We start from the raw sequence: 16,091 nt of genomic DNA, 5'->3' as shown, positions 1-16,091 counted from the left end.
AGTTGATTTGCTGCAACTTTGTTTTTACTGTTTCAGGGAAATGAAACTTAAACTAAATTTGATTTGCGTAAACCCAGTTATTGTATATTAATATTATTCAATCTCAGTTACACACTTGTAAGACATACAACTGTAAAATTTTAACACCAAGATATTTTCACTGCTTTCCTCCCTCAGCTTCTGCACCGAATGACCTCTCATCCTTGGTGATTTCAGCCTCCATCTCATCATGTTCTCTTTCCTCTTGAGTTCACTGCCCTCTTTTTCTCTCCATGTAAACTCCTCAACCCATTCGCATGGTTGTCCCCATGACTTTGCCATCTCCCGTGATCTTGTTAGTCCCTTTGTATCAATCACAGATAAGGCTATCTTTAATAACTTCCCTGTATGACTCACCACCCACACCTCCCTTCTTTGCCTCAACCCTACCTGCTATATCTGTACCTGGAAAAGCTATCCCCCAATTCCAACTGCACTTTCAAAATCCCACTATCAAGCCTTTGGCTCTCTGTTTGCCACAACAATTCAGCAGCTGCTGATTTACTCAACCGTACCCTCACCTCCACCTTTGATGCCCTAGTCCCAGTAAAGCCATTACTCTCTGTTGCCTCAGTACAAAGGGTGCAAACCTGAAAGGATAAGCCGCACAACTGGTATAGCCATCCACCGTTACACCTGGCTGGATCACTTAAAACATTCGGGCCCTGCTCTCGCCTAAAACTGCTCATTCTTCCAGGATCATCCTGGAGTGCAAAAGGATTCTTTTCTCTGCTGCAGACTGTCTTCTTACACCCCCCTTCCCTGTCTCCTCCACCCTCACCCCCAACAGCAAAGGTGAGGAGTTCAAGGACTTCTTTGTCACTAAGATCGAGACAATCTGATCAACTGCCTCTGCTAAGTCCTTCCCTTCCACTAGCTCATCTGGCTAAACTTAATTTAATGCTCCACCTGCCTAACCCTGAAATCTCTTTCTCTAGATTCTCTCCTATCTCCCCCAACCTTGCAAACTACTATCCCATCTTCAACCTCCTTTCCTCTCCAAAGTCCTTGAACGTGTTATTGCCTCCCATATCTGTTCCTATCTCTCCTGGAACTCCATGTTTGAATCCCTACAATCAGGTTCTTGTCCCGCCACCGTACTGAAACAGCTCTTAGCAAAGTCACAAATGAGAATCTATTGACTGTGACAAAAGATAAAACTTCCCCCTCACCCTACTCGACCTGTCTTCAGTCTTTGACATGGTCAATCACACTATCCTCCTCCAAAGGCTTTTCACTGTCATCTGGGTCAGTGGGACTGCTCTCACATGGTTCCATTCTTATCTGTGCAACCCGTAACCAGAGAATCACTTGCAATGGCTTCTATTCCTGCTCTCACACTGTTACCTGTGGTGTCCCCCAAGGATCTATCCTTGGCCCCCTCCTATTTCTTATCTACATGCTGCCCTTGGCCACATCATCGGAAGGCACAGCATTAGTTTTCACGTGTATGCTGACAACACCCAGCTCTACCTCACCACTACCTCTCTCGACTTTTTTTATTCATTCATGGGATGTGGGCATCGCTGGCTAGGCCCGCATTTATTGCCTATCCCTAATTGTCTTTGAGAAGGTGGTGGTGTACTGCCTTCCTGAATTGCTGCAGCCCATGTGTTGTAGAAACACCCATGGTGCTGATGGGGAGAGAGTTCTAGGATTTTGACCCAGCGACAGTGAACAGCGATGTTGTTCCAAGTTAGGATAGTCTGTGATTTGGAGGGGAACTTGCAGGTGGTGGTGTTCCCATACAGTTGCTGCCCTTATCCTGCTAGGTACTAGAGATCACGAGTTTGGACTCCTCCGCTGTTGTTAAATTATCAGACTGATTATCCAACATCCAGTACAGGATGAGCAGAAATTTCCTCCGATTAAATGTTGGGAAGACTGAAGCCAATGTTTTCAGTCTCCGCTCAAAACTCTGTTCCTTGGGCACTGACACCATCCCCCTCCCTAGCCATAGTCTGAGATTAAATCAGGATGTTTGCAATGTTGGTGTCACATTTGATCCTGAGATGCCCTTCTGATCTCCTAATCATGTCATCACTAAGACCTCTGTAATATCGCCCACCTTTGCTCCTGTCTCAACTCATCTGCTGCTGAAACCCTCATTCATGCCTTCATTTGCACTTGACTCTTCCAATGCAATTCTGGCAGGTCTCCCACATTCTACACTCCGTAAACTTGAGGTCATCCAAAACTCTGCTGCCCCTGTCTTAAGTCCTGTTCCCCTATCACCCATTTGCTCGCTGCCTTGCATTGGCTCCCAGTCGAGCAACATCATGGGTGAAATTTAATGTAGGGGATGGGGTTCTCGCCCGACAGCTGGAGAGCCGGCTAGAGCTCTGTGTCACCTCTTTTTGAGAAGGCCAGCCTAAATAAGTGCCAATGACGCACTTAATTGGGCAGTGGTAGGCCTTCCCTGGGATCGTAGACCTTGGGGGCATAAGTCCCACCAGCCAAGAGCAGAGGCTAGCAGCTTTTCATTGCTCAGTAGCTGCTGCCGGTAATGCATCACCCAAGGCCCAGGATCGTCAAGAGATCCAGGTTGGGGGATCACGGAACGTGAGGGAGGGGTTGGTAGCAAGGGCAGGGGGTGGTTCTCAGTGGACCCCCCCCCCTCTCCAATACCAGGCCCCTAGATCAAGCACTGAGTGCTTTTGAATGAGGGACCTTCCTGAAGCCTGCAAGGGTTTGCTTTATAGGCTTCCCACATGGTGAATACCCCACGACATTAATTGCCCACTTAAGGGTCTCAATTGGTGGCAGGGTAGAAAAGCTGTCCATGAGCCTGCCTGCCATGAACTTAATCTGAGCAGACATAGGAAGATGGCGGGGTTCCCACCCACTACCTTCCTACCCGATTAAATAACCCCGCCACCAAACTCGGCCCTTGATTTTAAAATTTTCTTCCTTGTTTTCAATTCCCTACATGGCTTCGTCCCTCCCCATCTCTATAATATCCTTTAGCCCCACAACCCTCTGAGATACCTGCGCTCCTCTAATTCTGGCCTCTTGTGCATCCTCAATTTTAATTGCTCCACCACTGATAGCTGTGCCTTTAGTTGCCTAGGCCTCATGCCCTTTACAACTTTCTGCCAATCTATCTCACTTTCCTCCTTTAAGGCACTCGTTAAAACCTACCTCTTTGACCAAGCTTTGTTCATTTGACCTAATATCTCCTTATGTTGTTCGGTGTGTCATACTTTGTTGTATAATGCTCCTGTGAACCTTGGGATGTTTCATTACGTTACAGATGCTTTATAAATAGAAGTTGTTGTTGTAAAATGACGTGACGTCTTTCTTCAGGTGAGTGATCTTGATGATGAAGTTGGCTCTCCTGCTGAAGAATTCAAGGCATTTGCAGGTGATACTGGCATGAACAGGAGTCAATCAGAATATTGTAATGTGGGCGCAAAGACTTTCCTCACCAACCATCCTGCCAGGAAGTTTGTGTTTGACTTCATGCGTGTCCTCGTGATAGAAAATCTGTGTCTTGCACCTGCTAGTAAACAAACTACTCTCATAGACCTGCTATTAGAGGTAAGTGTTGATAAATCTGAAACAGTAAATGTATTAATTTATCATCTCTGTATTTATCTTCTATGTATTTATCTTCTCTCCATTTGTCTATTTCATTGACCATTTTAGATACTCATCTCATTTCATCTCCATCAACTTTGGAGTTTAAATAAGAGATCAGATGACTTAATCAAAATACAACCTCTACTAGTTTACAAACTAACCTCTGGTAACAAAATTGAGGTTCAGTGAATGGAAAAGTCAGTGTCAGGCTGGATAAAGAAATTCGCTTAAGTACAGAAAGCATAGTGTCATGATAAATCCTTTTTCAGATTGGAGCATAGCAGATTGTAGTGTTCCCCAAAGTTCAGTGCTCGGACCATTGTTTTTTTTTACATATATTAATGACTTGGATATTGGAATTGTTATGGACAGGAAGGTGTTTAATTTAGAACAACCCTGATTTCACAAAAGTACCTGGAAAAACTCAGCAAGTCTGGCAGCATCTGCAGAGAGGAACACAGTTAACATTTCGAGACTGAATGACCCTTCAACAGAACTAAGTAAAAATAGAAGAGAGGTGAAATATAAGCTGGTTTAAGGGGGGGGGCGGGACAAATAGAGCCAGTGATAGATGGAGATAACCAAAAGATGTCACAGACAAAAGGACAAAGAGGTGTTGAGAGTGGTGATATTATCTAAGGAATGTGCTAATTAAGGGTGGAAAGCAGGACAAGCAAGGTACAGATAGCCCTAGTGGGGGTGGGGTGGGGTGAAGGAATCGAAAAAGGCTAAAAGGTAGAGATAAAACAATGGATTGAAATACATTTAAAAATAATGGAAATAGGTGGGAAAAGAAAAATCTATATAAATTATTGGGAAAAAAAGGGGGGGGTGGGGGATCGGAAAGGGTGTGGGGATGGAGGAGAGAGTTCATGATCTAAAATTGTTGAACTCAATATTCAGTCCGGAAGGCTGTAAAGTGCCTAGTCGGAAGTTTAAATGTATTTCCATCCATTGTTTTATCTCTACCTTTTAGCCTTTTTCGATTCCTTCACCCCACCCCACCCCCACTAGGGCTATCCGTACCTTGCTTGTCCTGTTTTCTACCCTTAATTAGCACGTTCCTTAGATAATATCACCACCCTCAACACCTGTTTGTCCTTTTGTCTGTGACATCTTTTGGTTATCTCCATCTATCACTGGCTCTACTTGTCCCACCCCCCCCCCTTAAACCAGCTTATATTTCACCTCTCTTCTATTTTTACTTAGTTCTGCTAAAGGGTCATTCGGACTCGAAACGTTAACTGTGTTCCTCTCCGCAGATGCTGCCAGACTTGCTGAGTTTTTCCAGGTAGTTTTGTTTTTGTTTTGGATTTCCGGCATCCGCAGTTTTTTGCTTTTAACCTTTGATTTCACCACTCATTACCCGTTTGTAAACAAAAAGATGTTTTTGCATTTTGATTTCTCCCTTCTATAAGTGGTGGCTTATGTTCTCCAACCCTTCGGTTTGGAGTGATCCAATCCTCTATTAAACTCCACAGCAAACTTGAGGTAAGGTAAAATAATAGGCTTGGTTTATTTTATACATACACACACACATACACACACACACATATACACGCACCAAACGTGGGAAAGGGGGTTTCGCGATGTCCACCTCTTTTTGTATTCATGCAATAAAGGAGGGATAAGGGAAAGAAAGGGGTTCAGGGCAGAGACCACGATAAAAGAAAGAATTATGGTTTCATGAGAGTCCAGGGTCCAGAATCAAAGTTCAATAAGGAATTCTTTCGCAGAGGTTAGCTGGCTGAAGACCGTTGATGTAAGATTCGATTTTCCAGTAGTGTTGATGTCCCAGATGAACTAAGCATGCAGAGGTTGAATCAGTTCTGTAGGTGATGGTACAAAATAGCCCCAGCAGAGCCAGGTTAGATGGGGGCCAGTTGTTCAACTTGGCCAGAGCTTACTTCTGTTTGGCCTACCCGTCAGGTGTTAAAGAGCAGACTGAAGATGGAATCCAAAAGCTGTATAATGAAAGCAATTCAAACATGATTGATTTGATTCATGCCTCCGAGGGCATAAGACGTAGGAGCAGAAGTAGGCTATTCAGCCCATCGAGTCTGCTCTGCCATTCAGTGAGATCATGGTTGATCTGATAATCCTCAACTCCACTCTTCTGCCTTTTTCCCCATAATCCTTGATTCCCATATCCATGTTGAGGTGCCCTTGCAGTCCCCAACCTGCCTCAGCCATGCCCATCTTTCCTGCTGGTGCTGCCAAGGCTCCAGAGCTGCCAGTTCCTGATTGGACCTGCAGCATCAGGAGCCTGTCTGCTGCCTTTAACAGTACAGGAGACCATTGGTTTAGAAAAAATATCAGATGACTGGTTGGAGTCCTAATTTCTAGATATTTCATAGTTCAGTTACAAGCTTTCCAAAGCTCTATTAGTAATGCCCTACCGTTAAGTAATTAAGGTCAGGAAAAATGTATAGCCTGGCTGATGATGTTCCAGCTCCCTGAAACTTTCTTCACCTGGGCATGCCAATTAGACTCTATAAGATATGGCCCTCGATTATGTCCGACCCATTTCCCACACTTCAACTCTCACCCCTTCCACTATAGGATTCCTCTTGTCCTCACTTTCTACCCTACCAGCCTTTGTATTCAAAAGATCATTCTCCACCAACCACATCTTCTCCCCTCCTCTCTCAGCATCCTAAAGGGACTGTTCCCTCCGTGACACCCTGGTCCACTCCTCAATCATCTCCAATGCCTCGACCCTTCCCATGGCACCTTTCCTTGTAAGTGCAGGCGATGTAATACCTGCCCTGTTACCTCCTCTCTACTCACCATCTAAGGCCTCAAAAGGTGAAGCAGCAATTTACATGTACTACTTTCAGTTTAGCACAATTGCATTTCCTCTATTCTGGAGAGACCAAACGCAGATTGGGTGACTGCTTTAATTGCGGAACAGCTCCGCTCAGTCCACAAGCATAACTCCGAGCTTCTGGTTGCTTGCCATTTTAATTCCTCAACTTGCTCTCACGTCACTGTGCTCTGCTTGCTGTAGTGTTCCAGTGACGCCCAACACAGGCTCAAGAAACAGCACCTCTTTCAATTCGGCACTTTGTAGCCTCTTGATTCAACACTGCGTTCAACAATTTTGGACCATAATTTCATCCCTCCCTCCACCCCACCTTTTTATCTCCTTTTCTTTGCAGTTTTAATTCTTATTTTTGCCTTCGGACAACATTTATACTTCCCCTGGACCCATCTTCTGTTTCTTTATTGTCCCATTACCACTCCCTTTGGCTATTCCCATCAACTCCTTTGTCACATCATGTCTCTCGTCTTTTGCCCTATCACAGACCTTCCCTTTTTTTTTCCACATTCCCCATTGCACCTCTTTAAAAGCTGTTACATTTCTAACTTTTTTCTGTACTGATGAAATGTCATGATCTGAAACATTAACCGTTTCTCTCTCCACAGATGCTGGATATTTCCATCATTTTCTGCTTTCCTCCAGTAAACATGTTCTATTGTCTAAGATTAAACAGTGATTTTCTTCTCTACCACAAACGTGGTGTGCATTTTATTGAAAATAAAAAGCTTAATATTGATCTTTTTTTTTCAAGGCATCACCTGATAGATCAACAAGAGCTCAACAAAAAGAATTCCAAACTTGCATCTTGGACAGTGTGATGGATCACTTACTAGCAGCAGACGTTTTGTTAGGTGGGTCTGAATAAAGTTCCTTCAGCTAGTGCTGAAGACAATTCTAATTTGCATGAATTTGAACAAAATTAGTTTAATTAGAGAAAATGCTAAATGTGCATGAACCTATGCTTTCAGATTATTTTGCATTTTTTTTTATTGGCTTTACTAGTTATTAGATAGAGTTGCTTGCACTGTGTGTGTTACACCATTTGGGTTTTTTTTCTAAAAGGTTTTGAGCACATAACAATACAAAGCTTACCAGTGAATGTCAGTATAGCAAGTAGTATAAATGCACAGCTTAAGTCAGAGTGAGAAGCTGAGGTTTAGTGATTACAAGCATTCTAGTGCTGAATTAAAGACTAAGTACAAAAATAGATTTCCATTATAACTAATGTGAGTGACATTTGCTCAATTTACATTTTTAAACGCTGACGCTGTTTTTCAACAATTTGGAATATTTGCTCACAAGTTTAGACAGAATAACGTTTAAAACAAAAAACTACTGCGGATGCTGGAAATCCAAAACAAAAACAGAATTACCTGGAAAAACTCAGCAGGTCTGGCAGCATCGGCGGAGAAGAAAAGAGTTGACGTTTTGAGTCCTCATGACCCTTCAGCAGAACTGAGTAAAGTTAGGAGAGGGGTGAAATATAAGCTGGTTTAAGGTGGGGAGGGAGAGAAGTTGGGTGGTGGGGTGGGGGGTGGTGGGGTTGGTTGTAGGGACAAGCAAGCAGTGATAGGAGCAGATAATCAAAAGATGTCACAGACAAAAGGACAAAGAGGTGTTGAAGGTGGTGATATATAAGAAAATGTGCTAATTAAGAATGGATGGCAGGACACTCAAGGTACAGCTCTAGTGGTGGGGTGGAAAGACTGACAGGGTATTACAGTTATAGATTTATTAATTTTGCTTCCAATCTCCACCCCTCCATCATTTTCACATGGTCCATCTCTGACACTTCCCTTCCCTTCCTTGACCTCTCTGTCTCAATTTCTGGTGATAGACTGTCCACCAATATCCATTACAAGCCTACCGACTCCCACAGCTACCCCGACTACAGCTCCTCACACCCCGCTTCCTGTAAGGACTCCATCCCATTCTCTCAGTTCCTTCACCTCCGTCGCATCTGTTCTGATGATGCTACCTTCAAAAACAGTTCCTCTGACATGTCCTCCTTCTTCCTTAACCGAGGTTTTCCACCCACGGTCGTTGACAGGGTCCTCAACCGTGTCCGGCCCATCTCCCGCGCATCCGCCCTCACGCCTTCTCATCCCTCCCAGAAACATGATAGGGTCCCCCTTGTCCTCACTTATCACCCCACCAGCCTCCGCATTCAAAGGATCATCCTCCGCCATTTCCGCCAACTCCAGCATGATGCCACCACCAAACACATCTTCCCTTCACCCCCCCCTGGCGGCATTCCGTAGGGATCGTTCCCTCCGGGACACCCTGGTCCACTCCTCCATCACCCCCTACTCCTCAACCCCCACCTATGGCACCTCCCTATGCCTACGCAGAAGATGCAACACCTGCCCCTTCACTTCCTCTGTCCTCACCGTCCAAGGGCCCAAACACTCCTTTCAAGTGAAGCAGCATTTCACTTGCATTTCCCCTAACTTAGTCTACTGCATTCGTTGCTCCCAATGCGGTCTCCTCTACATTGGAGAGACCAAACGCAAACTGGGCGACTGCTTTGCAGAACACCTGCGGTCTGTCCGCAAGAAAGACCCAAACCTCCCTGTCGCTTGCCATTTTAACACTCCACCCTGCTCTCTTGCCCACATGTCTGTCCTTGGCTTGCTGCATTGTTCCAGTAAAGCCCAACGCAAACTGGAGGAACAGCACCTCATCTTCCGACTAGGCACTTTACAGCCTTCCGGACTGAATATTGAATTCAACAACTTTAGATCTTGAACTCCTTCCCCCATCCCCACCCACTTTCCGTTTCTTCCCCCTCCCTTTTGTTTTTTCCAATAATTTATATAGATTTTTCTTTTCCCACCTATTTCCGTTATTTTTAAATATATAACTGTAATACCCTGTCAGTCTTTCCACCCCACCCCCACTAGAGCTGTACCTTGAGTGTCCTGCCATCCATTCTTAATTAGCACATTTTTTTACATAATATCACCACCTTCAACACCTCTTTATCCTTTTGTCTGTGACGTCTTTTGATTATATGCTCCTATCACTGCTTGCTTGTCCCTACAACCACCCCCCCACCCCCAATTTCTCTCTCCCGCCTCCCCCCCAACCTTAAATCAGCTTATATTTCACCCGTCTCCTAACTTTACTCAGTTCTGCTGAAGGGTCATGAGGACTCGAAACGTCAACTCTTCTCCGCCGATGCTGCCAGACCTGCTGAGTTTTTCCAGAGTAACGTTTAAGTCTGTAGCTAGAGATCAACTCTAGGTCAACTCAGGTCAACTCAGAAGCTTCTGTTTTTCACAAGCTGATGCTCTTGGGTGATATTCTACGATTCCAGATTTTCTTAAAAATTGGTAGTTCTTCATGATTGTGATTTTTTATTTTATGGTGTGGTGATTTCCACTATGAGCTCATGGCAGTCCGCCTTGAACTGTGATTTTAAGGCTTCTGAGTTACTGTTGCTGCAAAAATACTTTGTGTATTTGTGTTTTTATGTCTTTTGTTAATTAATTTAGGACATCTCCTGAAATGGATACTATAGCCCAATTACTTGAAATTCTAGCTGGCCAGTGATCATGATCATGTTCAAATTATCACGCTGCAATTTTTAATGAGGCTAGTATAAAGTCCTGCCCCATTGATTAAAAGAAGAAATGCAAATGTTTAACAATGCCAAATGTCCTTACTATTGACCTGATATTTATATCAAAATGTTTAATGAACACCTAACCAGGACAACTTTTAACATGGCAAATAGATAGTGTTTGAAATGTATTGAGTGAAATTGTAATTTTGATGTCCCACCTCAGTCTCATCCTAGAAAGAAAAACTTGGCATTCTCTTAACATAACATATATAACTAAAAATTTAAATCTTAAATAGAAATGATGTTGAAATTAATACATTTATTATCTTTATGTAGTATCCTTCTGTGACTGTCATACACCATTCTGTAGTATAACAGAACATTTTTGGTATTTCTTTCATAACTTTCAGGTGAAGATGCAACATTACCTATTACCAGTGGAGGAAGTTACAACATATTAGTGAACAATGTATTTTACTTCACACAGCGACTTGTCGATAAGCTTTGGCAAGGCATATTTAGCAAGGAGTCCAAACTGGTGGTTGACTTTATTGTTCAATTGATAGGACAGGTAAGTTGATATCATGAATAAGTCTCAAGAAAAATTAAACTGACTTTTCAATATGTTAAAATGGAACTAATTATATTTAAATGTAGAAAATGAAAAGAGGGAAATAGGAAATGCTGGACGTTCATTGGAAGCCATTGAGATGTGATAATGGTCCAGACATTGTTGACAGAATAATGACAAGTTAAAGGCACATGATGTTATTCCAGTGTTTTTAAAAAACTTTGAGGCAAGGAAGAAATGCACCACAAGTTGCAAATCACCACAAATTTCTAGACAATTTACATGGCTTTACTGTGAACCTCCCAAAAATGAAACTTGCCGTCAATCTCCCAACTAGTGTCTAGAAATTGCAGTGTTTGTACTGCAAATATGAATTACCTCACTGCAGAAAGTTAAAGTTACTATTTAGCAGCTTAAGGACCCTGTTACTGGAGTAATTTATGCTTCCAGTGCTTTTTCACTTTGAAAGCTTTAGCAATTAAATGATAAATTGTTTTACGCATGCCACATAAACCATGCAACCAAGATGCTAGTTAAACTGATTTGTTTAAGTGGTTAGGCTGATTTGTTAAAGCAATTTATTGTTGGTTCTGGCTGAGAGCACTAGTCGATGCTAAATTCATTTCAGCAGGATTTAGTTCACCATCCCCACCACTGCCCCTCAACCCCACCACCTCAGACTGATAATCATTATGTTGAATCCACAAATAACATCATGCTTTGAATTGCTATAAAATATATAGTTTCTGTGTGTGGGCAGCAGCTGCCTTAAATCCCTGAATTTCATGAATTAAAAAATAATAATCTGAACCCTGGGCAAGATCTGTTTTATTCATGTGTTTATTTGTTTCCTTTATTCTTTCATGGGATGTGGCTGTCGTTGGCATGGCCAGCGTTTGCTGCCTTCCTAATTGCCCTTGAATTGAGTGGCTTGTTAGGCCATTTTAGAGGGCAGTTAAGAGTCAACCACATGGTGGGTCTGGAACATGGTAAGGGTGGCAGATTTCCTTCTCTAAAGGGCATTAGTGAACCAGGTGGGTTTTTTTTTTAACAACAATCGATGGCAGTTGCCATGGTCACCATTACTGGGACTAGCTTTCAATTCTAGATTTGTTCAGCGAATTCTGCCACATGCCATGGTGGGATTTGAGCCCATGTCTCCTGAGCATTAGTCTGGGCTTCTGGGTTACTTGTCCAATGACATTACCATTGTGCCACTGTCTCGTCATGTGTCATGTTCCGTCGAGGAAAAATAAATAAAATTACATATTTCCAAATATGTAATTCAGTGTTGATGTTCAAGCTGCCACTTCAGAGCTTTGCTAACCAATCAGACCTTTCATTGATTAAGGAGGAAGACTAGTGGTCTCATTATTCACTGAGTTTCCAGCTGGTCTGTTGTTCTCACTGCACCATTATCAGCTCTCACTTCCAGCAATTAACAGTGCAAAATTAATTGGAGCTGAAGAATGACGAACACAATCCATCTCATTGTGCTCACTGTGAAATGCCAGACTCCAGTAAATTCTTAGCCAATATTTTGATGTGAGATAGGATAATGTTTTGGCTGTAATGTTCTTCAAGACTTCTTCAAATTTCAGTTCTAATGAAGGATCACACTTGAAATCTTAAGCTTTCTTTCTCTTTCAGATGCTGACTGAATTGTTATGCATTTCTTGAAGTTTTGATTTTATTTTTGATACTTAAAACACATTTTTACTTCAAATTATTTCACTGCTGTCATAATTTCAACTTGTCAGTTATTTATTGATCTTTTGCTGACAATGTTGTCATTGGTGAAAAAACAAAAACTTGAGTATTTCTTGTGTTCAAATGAAAAATGAGCATGCATTGGACTTGAGTTACATTACTAAGTTTTTAGGAATGTAGTTTATGAATGCTAAGTTTTGTGTTGTTGAAAGTTTAAGGAATGCATCACCATTACTTGGTAACAGTCACCATGATGTAAATAGAACTCAAATGTGAAGAAAGACTTAAAGTTAACGTACCAGTCATTAAGGATGGATAGGACCGCTCATGATCATTGTGAGATTAAAAGTTAGGTGAGAAAATTACAGTTCCTTGTTGAATGTTTTACTTCTGTAGTTAGAAAAAAGACTGAAGGAAGGCCCACAAAGTAAGAAATAGAAGGTGACAAATAGCTGTATACATTAATAGGGAAATGGTCACTTAAGGACAGTGTAGCAAAAATTGGTATGCCAAGGCCAGATGTTATACCATCAAGAATATTGAAAGGGCTTAGTGAGAAAATACCTGAAGGGCTAACGTTGATTTTGCAAAGTTTATTGGAACCAGGAATTATGTCAAATTAATGGAGGTAGAAAATGTTATATTCCTCCAAAAAGTTGTAAAGGGATAAACCAGACAATATCACTTGATTAGATACATGTCAGAGACCGTAATTGGCAATAAAGTACGAAATCTTTAAAAGGGAATTGATGACTAAGAAATAGTCAGCAGGGATTTGTGAAGTGTACATCATATTTGACTAGCCATGGATTTTTTGGAGAAAATAATGCAAAGTGTAGATTTTGGAGGGGAGGGGCAAGGGCAGAAATGTGGTTTATCTAGACTTCCAGAAAGCAATTGATAAAATGTATAAGAAATTGGTTGAGAAAATTAGAACCTATAGCATAAAAGGGGAAGTCGTGGTTTAAAGTGACGGCTAAAAGGCAAACAGCAAAACGGTTATGGTAAGTGGACATATATCAGACTAGCAGAAAATGGCTAATGAGGTACCCCAAGAATAGTTGTTAGGGTTACTCCAATTCTATCGATTATCTGAGTTTAGATGTAAAGGGAAGGGTGCCTAAGTTTTCTGTCGATGGCAAACCGAGAGATGTAACAAACTGCTATGAAGGGTGCAGAAGGCTTTCAGTCTCGGCAAGCGTGAGGTCATCCACTTTGGACCCAAAAAGGATAGATCAGAGTTCTTAATTGAGGACTAAAGAGATTTGGGAATCTATGTACATGGATGGTTAAACCAGTTCTGTAGTTTTGGGGTGTTCACTATAGGAGGGGCATAATTTCCCTGGGCACCGCAAGCTTGCTAATATGACTTCAGAGGTGAAAAGTGAATCTCAAAGTGAGAGCACCTAACAATTCTTAAGCTGAGAAAATTGAGGGGAGTTTGATGGAGATGGTCAAATGACAAAAGAAATGCAGAAGGTAAAAGTGGATAGATCATTTCCTATTAAATATTGCTTAGACTGGTGTTTATTGCCCATATAGTACTTAGTTGCCTTGAGAAGGTGGTGGTGGGTCATCTTGAACCATTACTGTACATAAAATAAAGATATTCCCACAATGCTGTTCGGAAGTGTTTTTTGGGATGCTGTGTGTCTTGGAGGGGAGTTAGATGTGATGGTGTTAGGCAGTCTGTGGGGAGTAAGGAGGTTTACCACTCACCACAGAATACCCAGCCTCTGACCTATTTCCATATCTACTGCATTTATATGGCTGTTGAGTTAAATTTCTGGTCAATGGTGATTTCCAGGATGATGTTAGGTAAGTCGATGATGGAAATACTATTGTAGGTTGAGGGAGATGCCTGCCACTTTTATGGTGTGAATGTTACTTGCCACATAATCAGCCTGGATGTTGTCCTGAGTGCAACGAGGCCTGAGTGCTAACTTGGGAATTTGGTGCAGGTAGGAATCTCTCTGGTAAGTTTTTCTCCAAGCCATAATTTAGCTTAGTCATCAGACTCTGGCATAGAATTTTAAAATTGCAAGCGAGTTAAGGGGCTGAGTTAACAGAAATTGCCTGGCAGTGGAGTTATCTGTCAATCAACTGAAAGTGAATAGGTGTTAACCACTGTAGCAGGAAGCTGACCTAGCAGTTGCAACTTCAGTGTGAGTTATCAGCTCTCTATAAAGGTAGACAGGTTTTGCTATCTCAGTGTGGGAGCGCTGAGTGTGATGAAACCTGTGTGCGACGAGGTACAAGCACCAACTTGGGTATTTGATGCAGCAGGGGAAAAGGTGCTGCTGCTTTTTATATCTTTCTTTTCAGCCTTTAGAAGCTGGGGAGTGTTCAAGGCTTTAATTCGGTGAGCAGGAAGGTGATTTGTGAGTTTTTAAGATGTTATCCTTAGAAATGCGGGCACTAGTTTAAACCGGTACTGAGGAGATATATGTATTGCATTAAATTTATAGCTTAACTAGTTAAACTAAGTGGTATTACCAAAGACAATCATTGAGTGACATAAACTTGAAACCTAATTAGTTAAATAAAACCCAATAAACATGGCAGAGCAGGTGATGTGTTGCAGCTGCAGCATGTGGGATTTAAGGACATCATACTCAACTTTTCCATTAGTTCTTTTGAAGATTTTAATTTTTTTTGCTGCAAATCTTGTTTAACCCATGTTACTTCTTAGGTATAACTTTGCCCTTTTAGGTGTAACTTATAATTGATCTACTTTTCTTCCAGCAGAATATGAACTTGAGTTGGAAACATCTTTTGTGTGTTTTTTTTTATTCGTTCATGGGATGTGGGTGTTGCTGGCTTGGGTGTAGTTGGCTAGGCCAGCATTTATTGCCGTTGAGAAGGTGGTGGTGTGAAGATGGATTTTAAAAAAAATATTTTTAGGAATATGGTGATATTCTGTAAAGAAGGCTGTGTGTGTGTGTGTAAATAGGTTGGGTTTGAAATCTGCATTATAAGTAGGAACTTGACTTTTCAGCTGTAAAGTTTCAAAGGGAGTTTAGAAGTGACCAGGGACTTGTACAATTTACAAAGGTTTCATAGGTAAACAAGGGAAGATTATTAGATTTTATTTTATCCGAAAGTGGAGACAATAGGAAAACGTGAAAGATTTTTTATATTTTGGAAAGAATGAGCTCAGAGGTGCTTAGAACAATGAAGTCTAAGATCAAAGGGGAAAAGCATGTTTAAGGAAATATGTTTAATTGCATTGTGTTGCCTGTGTGGGGAAGATGTCCCGATACCAGCTCTGTGCTGAGAAAAGTTGTGAATTTGAAGCAGCCATCCAATTTCAAGCCAGAAAAGTCTTTGTTTTCATAAAACAGTCTGTTTCTGAGCTCCTTTGGTTCCACAGCAGAGTGGAAGAGAGCGAGAAGTCATGTGGTATACTTTATTAAAGTAGCAGGAGTTTTTGCCTTGGATATTACTGGATTTTTATGGTTACAAATCTGAGGTGCCAAGTAGTTTACTTGTTTGTTTTGACCAAGTGGTTTTTTTGGAGGATTGTTTTGTAAGATTGTTTGAACTGTGTAATTTTAATCTTGTGTGCTTAAGATTTTTTTTTCTTGTTAATAAACCTTTTAATTTAAAAATCCTAAAAGCTTTACTGAGATTCTATGCTTATGGGATTAGTAGTTTTCTCCTCGTTTTCAAAATACAAAAAAAGTTATAATCAGTAAGACATATTTCCCTCTGGGATTTAGCTTGCTCAGTGAATAACATCAGCTGCGGTCATAACAGGCGGTGAGGAACTGCCTTCTTAAACCGCTGTATGCCAT

At 41.6% G+C, this 16,091-nt stretch overlaps 1 protein-coding gene across 1 annotated transcript in view; it reads left to right on the top strand.

Moving 5' to 3' along the window:
* wdfy3 (WD repeat and FYVE domain containing 3) overlaps nucleotides 1-16,091 on the top strand; it is a 405,362-nt gene that overhangs the window by 230,858 nt on the left and 158,413 nt on the right. Inside the window, exons 34-36 of the mRNA XM_078543892.1 lie at nucleotides 3,346-3,579; nucleotides 7,197-7,296; nucleotides 10,424-10,584. Coding sequence (XP_078400018.1) covers nucleotides 3,346-3,579; nucleotides 7,197-7,296; nucleotides 10,424-10,584 — 495 coding nt within the window. The remainder of the gene's footprint in view (nucleotides 1-3,345; nucleotides 3,580-7,196; nucleotides 7,297-10,423; nucleotides 10,585-16,091) is intronic.

This window comes from Cetorhinus maximus, chromosome 1 (genome assembly GCF_964194155.1).
Source record: "Cetorhinus maximus chromosome 1, sCetMax3.hap1.1, whole genome shotgun sequence".
In the NCBI taxonomy this organism is placed as follows: Eukaryota; Metazoa; Chordata; class Chondrichthyes; order Lamniformes; family Cetorhinidae; genus Cetorhinus; species Cetorhinus maximus.
The sequence above is the reverse complement of the archived record's forward strand: the minus strand, read 5'-3'. Positions and strand labels throughout refer to the sequence as shown.